The 10541-nt window shown below is 33.9% G+C and overlaps 1 protein-coding gene across 2 annotated transcripts; it reads left to right on the top strand.

Annotated features, from left to right (window-relative positions):
* The first annotated feature begins 1156 nt into the window (after positions 1-1156).
* LOC138307447 (visual pigment-like receptor peropsin) lies at positions 1157-8409 on the top strand. 2 transcript variants are annotated; one of them, XM_069248210.1, is made up of 6 exons: positions 1157-1244; positions 3981-4146; positions 4501-4628; positions 5035-5420; positions 6800-7110; positions 7893-8409. In XM_069248210.1, exons 1-6 carry the CDS (start codon positions 1157-1159, stop codon positions 8005-8007), a joined length of 1194 nt encoding a protein of 397 aa, XP_069104311.1. In that variant the 3' UTR covers positions 8008-8409. The 2 variants fall into 2 exon arrangements, with proteins under 2 accessions (XP_069104311.1, XP_069104317.1); XM_069248216.1 differs by having other exon boundaries at positions 6800-7114; positions 7893-8010.
* The last annotated feature ends 2132 nt before the right edge of the window (positions 8410-10541 follow it).

Here is a 10541-nt window from a genome sequence, read left to right as displayed (position 1 = left end):
AGGAATCACTTGATTATCTTTGATGAACGATTCTACAAAGTACAGGAATGGACGTATCTACAGTCACGAGATCCTGTATAAGTACGACTTAGGATCCCCGTCATCACTTATTAGGTCGGTACTAAAGCGACATATTTGATGTACGGAAATGACCGGTAACTTCTCCTTCTAATAAACAGCAACATTCCATATCGTTCATAAAGTTCTCACATTGATTAAAGGATTACAAAGGCCGACTTAAACTAATTTTATCTGACCCCTAGTTCCATTTTGAATACCAAATTTCAATCCACCATCTCTGAAATATGGAGGCATGGAGGGAAGGGGGATGTCGAAGGGTTAGATGGGAAACTGTCTGAGGTCAGTTATTGACAGTGACATGGTTTTTATTTCCTATGGTTTTTATTTCCTATCTGTTTTATTTCCTTGGAATTCCACATTTCCTCCAATGACTATGCATACTGTATAAAGAGAATTGGCAGCGATATGGTTTTTATTTCCTTGGAATTCCACATTTCCTCCAATGACTATGCATACTGTATAAAGAGAATTGGCAGCGATATGACATTTCCTCCAATGACTATGCATACTGTATAAAGAGAATTGGCAGCGATATGGCTTTTATTTCCTTGGAATTCCACATTTCCTCCAATGACTATGCATACTGTATAAAGAGAATTGGCAGTGACATGGTTTTTATTTCCTTGGAATTCCACATTTCCTCCAATGGCTATGCATACTACTGTATAAAGAGAATTGGATGTAGATAACATCGATTACCTGATTGGCTGTTAAAATTTATTTTTATTCCCTTCTTGTTTGTCATTTGCTGATGTGTTTCTGATAAAATATGCAGAAAATGTACCCACATATTCACCTTTATACCTTGGCGTAATATTGCCTAATGTTTTATCAAAGATATTAGATATATTATGTATTTTCTAGTGTAATATGTATTTTTCAAACCTTGTTGTTTGTAGATTGATTATTTTAACGTCTATTGACAGTCAGGGTGATGTAAGGACGGCCTCCTATGTATACAGTGTGTAGCGTGTGTGTACAGCATGTGTGTAGCGTGTGTGAAGTGCTAGGTGCGTGTTTTGAGGCCTGATCCTAGATGACAGTGAAATGATATATCTTTGTGATTTTTCAGGAGATGGCCACTAATACCAGCAGTGAGGATGTCATAAACCCGTTGTCTGATACGGAATACTTAGGTATTGGTATATACCTCATATTCCTGGGTAAGTAGAAAATATACTGTACACGTGTTAATATTGGCGTTTTTAGAAAATATGGACAGATGATTAACATTTAAATATACTGCACATGTGTTAATATTGGCGTAATTAGAAAATATGGACAGATGATTAACATTTAAATATACTGTACATGTGTTATTATTGGCGTTATTAGAAAATATGGACAGATGATTAGCATTTAAATATACTGCACATGTGTTAATATTGGCGTTATTAGAAAATATGGACAGATGATTAACATTTAGATATATACTGTGCATGTGTTAATTATTGGCGTTATTAGAAAATATGGACAGATGATTAACATTTAAATATACTGTACATGTGTTATTAATGGGCGTTATTAGAAAATATGGACAGATGATTAGCATTTAAATATACTGTACATGTGTTAATATTGGCGTTATTAGAAAATATGGACAGATGATTAACATTTAAATATACTGCACATGTGTTAATATTGGCGTTATTAGAAAATATGGACAGATGATTAGCATTTAAATATACTGCACATGTGTTAATATTGGCGTAATTAGAAAATATGGACAGATGATAAACATTTAAATATACTGTACATGTGTTATTATTGGCGTTATTAGAAAATATGGACAGATAATTAACATTTAGATATACTGTACATGTGTTAATATTGGCGTAATAAGAAAATATGGACAGATGATTAGCATTTAAATATACTGTACATGTGTTATTATTGGCGTAATTAGAAAATATGGACAGATTAGAGTTGTGGTAATTAACATTTTATCATGGAGAGGTACTGAGAATGAGTCAGAGGAATAATAACGAAACTGATAACATAATATCACTTCTTCAAGGTGATGGCAGTTTAAATCAGGTTAAAATCCTTAAAGTTATATGTGTTGTATTTTTCATTCTCACGGATAGAAATGGTTTTGATATGTTATTCACCATCAAAAATTAGCTCCATTTTAAGAATTAAAGTACTTTCAATGTATAGGTTTTAATTTTACAATTACAAATAAGGGCAGAAAATGATTATTGGCAGTACTGCTAAATATCACTATGTTTGCATCTAAAGTAAAATAATATGAGTACCAACGGTCAGACCACGAAGCCATATTGTTGTCCACAATTTCATTTAACATATGCATTTTTTTGGTGTTTTTAGTGTTATTAGTAATTGTAAAGTGATTCCACTGTATGACTCCACTTAAACATACATAAGGCATAAAAAACAACAGTTTACAGTACATTATTTCTGTGTTATAACATACGTTTATACGCCATTTGAAAATATATGAATGATCTTCACAACTTAATTCATCAAACATTGTGGTTTTCAATAAATTATTGAAGAAAAAATAACATGTCTAAATTTTCGCCAAGTTACGGCACATATACCCTTAAAAATTATGGTCTAATAGGTGGTGATCTTTCTAAAGGTAATTATATCAATCTTGTTTCATGTTATAATCTGTATCCAAATCAATAAAATTACCCCAAAGGTTCCACAACAATGTTCACAAATGACGAATTACACATGAGAAATCTTCTTTGACGTTTCTAATCTAAATGAAGTTTATGGGTTTGATTGGTGATAGGGTTTAATTTTCACTCAGAGGGAATTTTCTGCATTTTGAAAAGAAAGAAAAAAAGTATCAACGCATTATGGAATCCTCCAAACTGATTGTTTTAGTCATTCTAAAACTACATGTAATTACCACAAAGCACTGCGAGGCGTGTGATATACGTCCTTGTTTTCAATTGATATTTAGAATTTTGTTTTAAGCAAAAAAGAGTATTCACTGAAAACAAAAAATAATAAAATTTCTATTTTGGATTTTACTTAAAATAGGATAACAACTAAACCAATATCATGCTTCAATTGCATTACTGAAATGTGACTAGATTTAAAGCAAGATTTCTCTGCAAAATTCGAATTAAATGAAATTACACCTGAACTAAGATCGTCACGAAGGGTGTCAATGGTAGCATACACAAACAAAACTAACACTACTGCTAAGAACAGATTACAGAAAAGGATATCAACTGAGATGTTATCACAGCTAAATAAGTTTACAGTCGAATCATTACACTTACTATGGTAAGGTTTCGTTTTTTAAATATCACATTGACAGTTACGTATGTTATCATGCTTTATCCAGTTTCGTTAGTTTTTCAATACATGAGATATATTGATTTTCTTATCTTAATCTATTAGTGTTATATGTGTGAACTACAATTGACCTATTTTGGTTTTCGTCCTATCCTTTGTCTCGTAGATAATGATATAAAACAATGGGGTTATATTACACCGGTATTACTGACACACCCCAGTACAGTACCATAGCGATCTACATCCAACACATGTGTATGTTCTCAAGACAATAGTTCAACTATCTTATCGTGTAAAACTGAGATTCACCTAATAATTTGGTTTATAAACTTCTAATTCTGGCTTCTATTTGATCTGTCAGAGTTCCTTCTCTTCAGGTCCTTCCGAAACCACTGACGGAGTGAAATAAAAGGAAGAATATTGTCTGAATGCTGTAAAACTCATTGTACTAATTACAGGTATATCGTCTGTATGCTGTAACGGATTTGAAATATCCGTCCCCCTAATTACAGGTATTTCGTCTGTATGCTGTAACGGATTTGTAATATTCGCCCCCCTAATTACAGGTATATCGTCTGTATGCTGTAACGGATTTGTAATAGTCGTCCCCCTAATTACAGGTATATCGTCTGTATGCTGTAACGGATTTGTAATATTCGTCCTCCTAAAAGGCGAGGTAAAACACAATGTGATGCACAACATCCTACTCCTCAATATGGCTATAACGGATTTCCTTATATCGGTCGTAGCCTACCCATTGTCAGCGTCTTCTAGCATCCAAGGGAGGTAAGAACAATCCTCATCATTATCATCATCTTCTTCGTCTTCTTCTCTATTGCTCAATGATGCTGTAGTTGATAACTCAACTACCAATTTGGATTGTCGTTAAAATGTGGTGTGCGGTCTCTGGTAAATAAGGCCTTTCTTGTGGTCAAAGCTTGAGAGACGTTACAGGGTGCAGGCTAGTTGCTACGAGTTCTGATGTTTGTTTGCATACAAATGTACCTCATTAGTAAAGCTGTAAAAATATCACCATAGATATTAGGCATCGGCAAAATGTTCTAAGGGTATTGTACAACAGTCTTCAAGCAGTATGAACATGTGTTATCTATATAGAATATTGTTCAATTTTTGTTCAAGGTGGATCTTCTCTGAAGAAACTTGTACCTTTTACGGATTTTGGGTTTTCACCCTCGCTATGGCCAACATGAACACGCTCGCAGTCATCGCCATTTGTCGCTATATCGTTGCCGTTAAGCAAGAATACAGTGAGGAAATATGATTTTCAGTAAAATGGAATTAAAACTTCAAAACTGATATTCTGATCTGATTGCTAATCACATCTGATCGTTTTATTTCTCGATGCATTATTAAAAAACAAAAAAAAAGTTTTTTATTGTTATTATTTTCAATTTTTGCTGTCAAATTTATATGTCATACTCATTTACAATATAATACAATACAATGTCAATGAAAAAGAAAAAGCTTTTGTACATAAATTGTCTACATTGTTTACATGTAAAATATTTTAACAAAATTAATTTGTTTATTTGTAACCTTTCCATAAAACGTTTGCTTTCATTGTTTGAAAAGCTTTTGATATTACTTAATATGTTTCACAGTTTTGTGCATAAATGCCATGCTAACTATTATTATATGATTGTTTTGTTTAAGATTACCTTCTTGTGAAGAAAAATGCCAAATACTTCCTGTTAGTGATCTGGATATATTCCATACTGTGGACAGGGCCTCCTTTGCTGGGCTGGAGCTCCTATACGTTCGAGGCGTACGGGACGTCCTGTACGATAAACTGGGCGGGCCGTTCTATTCTGGACAAGACGTACAACGTCACCATAACCTTCACGTGCTACATTAGCCATGTCATCATTTGTTGTTACTCGTATTTTCACGTTATAAAGCGGTACACGTGGGCCAGTAATTCAGACTTTGGGGTGGCTCTCAGATCGACCGACGTCAATCGACAGGAACCGGAAGAGACGTTTAATCTGGAGACAGTGGTGTCCTATCACAAAGTTACTACTTCTCGCAAAGTCACTATGGTAACTATTGGCTACAAATCAATATTTCCTACAAATGATACAACTTCAGACAAAATAATCGTACTCACAATTACCAAGAAGAAGACAAACACACTTTGCGTATCCGACTTAATTTGTTTATCTAAAAATCCACACTTCATGCCATTGGATATTGAATTTATTTCATACGAGTTCTTTTTCAAAAGCCACAAAAGTCTTTTGTCTTGTTGTCTTCTGTAACGCCAGAATAACGTTATTTGCCAACATATGCAAACGAGGTGTAGTGACATCATCATCAGCAAAAAGGCACTCATTAATATTTTAAAATCTTAAGTGCTTAAAGAATGTATTAGCAACAAATCATTTTAATTATGAACATATATTCCATGCTTTCCTACGCACTACATTTGGACATGTCTAAGGCAAAGTGACATATAATTCCCGCCAAATAAGCATCAAGCCAATGTAACTAAGATAAGTCCAGCCTAGGTGCGTTGATTAAACCGAAATCACCCAGGGGCCTCGTCCAGCAAGATATATCACTAAACAAAAGACAATTATGATTATTGTTATTTTGTTATTATAAATTTTATTTGCAAACTTTTGTGAGAATCCGCGGATTCACACAGTTTGCAAACAAAATTTCTTTCATACTGCGATAGTTTTAAAAATAGGAACATCAATGCTTAAATAATATATTATCTTTCCGGATCTGTATTACCATGTTATCTTTCCGGTTATATCGTGTTATAATTATATACTATATTATCTTTCCGGATCTGTATTACCATATGCATATTATATTGTGTTATATTTATATACTATATCAACTTTCCGGATCTGTATTACCATATGCATATTATATTGTGTTATAATTATATACTATATTATCTTTCCGGATCTGTATTACCAAGTTATATTGTGTTATAATTATATACTATATCAACTCTCCGGATCTGTATTACCATATTATATTGTGTTATAATTATATACTACATTAATTTTCCAGATCTGTATTACTATGACTATGTTATATTGTGTTATAATTATATACTACATTAATTTTCCAGATCTGTATTACCATATTATATTGTGTTATAATTATATACTACATTAATTTTCCAGATCTGTATTACCATGTTATATTGTGTTATAATTATATACTACATTAATTTTCCAGATCTGTATTACCATATTATATTGTGTTATAATTATATACTACATTAATTTTCCAGATCTGTATTACCATGTTATATTGTGTTATAATTATATACTACATTAATTTTCCAGATCTGTATTACCATATTATATTGTGTTATAATTATATACTACATTATCTTTCCGGATCTGTATTACTATGTTATATTGTGTTATAATTATATACTATATTTACTTTCCAGATGTGTATTACCATGTTGTCCTCCTATATACTGGCCTGGACACCCTACACCCTCCTCAGTCTATGGGTGATGTTTATAGGTGATGTCCAGCCATGGCTTCACGTGTTCCCCACACTCATGGCAAAGTCATCAACACTCTCCAACGCCATCGTGTATGGAATTCTGAGCAGCAAGTTTAGAGAGTCCATAAAGCGTATGTTCAATCGAAAGCGGCCTCAAGTAGTCCCAACACACGCTACCATCCACAGAAGTCCAGCGGAGCCCATGGCGACCTCTAGTCGAGTCCACCCCACGGCGACCCAGGCACGAGAGTAGGTACACAACTAGTTCCACTAACGTCAAAAACATTGAAAACGAAATTATTAAAAAAAAACCAAACAAACAAACAAACAAAACATTCAACCATTCATTGTCCGTTAAAATGTACTCGTGTAGAACAAACTTAGATTTAAAATATCTTCTTATCTGACTGACAATGACTAAAATGGCCTTGACTTGTGACCTTCGTTATTGTTTTGATATCTCGAACATTTTTTTGTCAGGAAATCATTAACTGAGGACATCATCAATAATGGGTTATAATGACTTATATGAATGTGGTGACATTGATTTACTTTCCAAAGATATCCATAATCTATCACTCAGTTTTCAACGAGATCCTTATTTGACACTGACAGCTGACCACGAGTCGATTTATCCTCAATCGTTCGTTTACAACGTATTAATGGAGGATTAAATGAATCCTAAAAGTGACATCTCGATGTGTCAATGGGTATATTAGTCCGATTGAAGACATAGGCTCATCACTTAACTCACACAACAGAAAGTAGACGAGGCATGAAGCCTGTGTGACCCCATTGAATAAGTTGGGTGATATGGTGACATTTTGTTTTGAAACATAAGATTTTGAATTACAAACGCAGATAAAGTTTCACTAGTTTTACCAAGAATTCGTAAAATTTGGTCCAAAAACTTACTCGTTTGTAAAAATATTGTTAGTTTATATACGCGTTTTGTTGAAAATAGGTTCTTCCAGAAATTTTTGTTTTGATAATAACATGTACTTTACGAATAACAATGTATTGCTTTTCAGACGTATCAAGAAAGAACAAATTACTTATAAAACATACAGCGTGCATCTGATCCGGAACGACGTATATATCGGGAAAAATAAAGTCACCCTCCCAAACGAGGAACAAATACTTTGATGCTATAAATAGACACTTGACATTATTGGTTACCGATAAATACATGTACCATGTTTGATACAGAGGAAACAAAAGTAATTTGTTCGATATCTAAGTGTGTATTTTTATCAAATCAAAAGATTTAATTCTGGATCGGGCAGCAGGCATAGCCTATATATACCTCTCCACATGATTGCATGCATGTTTTACAAAGTGTATATATACAATTCAGAAACATATTACATCTTTTAAAGCATATTGCACTGGACTAGATCTATAAATAATATTAAATCATTTTGAGGATTAACACAAATTATACGTATTACTGAAAATACTAATAAATAGTTATTTACATATTTAATTAAAAGATATTACCTATAGCTATGAATAACATGCATATCTTCCTGTTATATTAAACTTCAATTAATGGCTGTATTATTTGATTAGTATTTGCTTAATCAAAAGATTCTGAGTTTAGCTTACTGGATTTTGAATATGATTATAGCTTATAACTTAAAACTTAATCTTAATCTCTCAATGTCACTCTCACTCCAGACATTCATTGTAACTGGGCAGCACTAAAATGTCCATAGTGTTTCACCAATAAGTGCCTACACAGTCACAAATATACGGAGTATGAGCAACATTGAGGGAGTAAACAATTATATATATATATATATGCATGTATATTCATTTTACATTCAATTCATAAACAAAAGGGATTAATCAGTTTTTCACATTCACGTTTTTATCTGTCTTAGAGCCAAGACACATCAAAATATATGATACAGTCAAAGGTAAAGTAGAAGTAAATATAGTGTTAATGCAGTTAAAGTGCAGTTTAATTATCAAAATATTAAATTACTTCAAGATTAAAATTAATAATAGATTTTAAGTCTTCCTGTTGATTCAATGTATTTCTAAATGTATGCACACATTGCAGAATTTAGCTCATGACTGAGGTCATTACTTCCCTTGTTAGCAAGTTAATATTATTTATCAGATGTAGATGAATGATTTAGTTGGATATCTACTTGAGAAATATCATCAACAGAGCTGCCACAGATACAAGATGCATTATCAATAAGACGATATCTATATAAATCTGAATTTAATTGACTTGCTTGGTTTCTTAGTTGGCATAAAATAATATTAAATGATCTCGATCCACTATATCTAAAAGCATCAGTACATAATTCGTCAGCATTAGTGGGTATGGCACACAGGGACCTGGCACGACTTTTTTTAAACTAACAGTATACACGTCAGTGGCGTAGGAAGATGAAACGTCATGGGGGGGGCAAAGGTCCTCAATATTTTGTAACCCCCCCCCCCCCCCGCCACACCTACAGGAGGAGATTAATTCAACTCCCAACCATATAATATATGCTTTATGTTCATTTTTCATATATCACTAAATTTAATCCTTGTACACATTTATAGACAGTGGGGTCGCTAAAAGGAAATTAACGAATACGCAAATTGGCCGAATTAGCGTGTGAGCATCGAAGGCGCGAGATTTTGGTGTTTTATTAGGGTCTGACGGTGACCCCCGGGATTAGTTTTATGTATTTTGATGATTTTGCGATCGCCCGACAGCGCGAGATTTTGGTGTTTGGGGGGTCCGGGGGTCTCCCCCGGGAAAAAAATTACGATTTAGAATGGCTTAGATGATTTTTACGATGCATTTTGATGAATTTGCGAGCGCCCAAAGGCGTGAGAATTTGGTGTTAGGGGGGTCCGGGGGTCTCCCCCGGGAAAAAAATTACGATTTAGAATGGCTGAGATGAGTTTTACGATGCATTTCGATGAATTTGCGAGCGCCCAAAGGCGTGAGAATTTGGTGTTAAGGGGGTCCGGGGGTCTCCCCCGGGAAAAAAATTACGATTTAGAATGGCTGAGATGAGTTTTACGATGCATTTTGATGAATTGCGAGCGCCCAAAGGCGTGAGAATTTGGTGTTAGAGGGTCCGGGGTCTCCCCGGGAAAAAAATTACGATTTAGAATGGCTGAGATGAGTTTTACGATGCATTTTGATGAATTTGCGACGCCATAGAATTTGGTGCTAGGGGGGTCCGGGGGTCTCCCCGGGAAAAAATTACGATTAAGAATGGCTGAGATGAGTTTTACGATGCATTTCGATGAATTTGCGAGCGCCCATTGAGAATTGATGTTCAGGGGGTCCGGGGTCTCCCCGGGAAAAAAATTACGATTTAGAATGGCTGAGATGAGTTTTACGATAAAGTTTAATGATTATAAAGCGTTCTTAACATGGAATTTTTCGATTTAAAGCTACCTGCATTTAGAAATGATAATTGTGTCGTCATAACATTATGCAACCCTACTCGATCTGAATATACCGGCTTCACACCATCGGCATATTGTTGTGTAACATAAAAAAATGAATTAATTGTCTCGCTAAGACATATAAACAAATTGATCTTTTAAGAGACATTTTTTTTAAATAGCACATAGAATCCCTTGATGGACATTTTTAGTCTAGTTTGTGTGTATTGAATTTTCACTATTTAAGGTTTGACATTATGTGCTTGAAC

The sequence above is a fragment of the Argopecten irradians genome, chromosome 1 (genome assembly GCF_041381155.1).
Source record: "Argopecten irradians isolate NY chromosome 1, Ai_NY, whole genome shotgun sequence".
Taxonomy (NCBI): domain Eukaryota; kingdom Metazoa; phylum Mollusca; class Bivalvia; order Pectinida; family Pectinidae; genus Argopecten; species Argopecten irradians.
The sequence above is the reverse complement of the archived record's forward strand: the minus strand, read 5'-3'. Positions and strand labels throughout refer to the sequence as shown.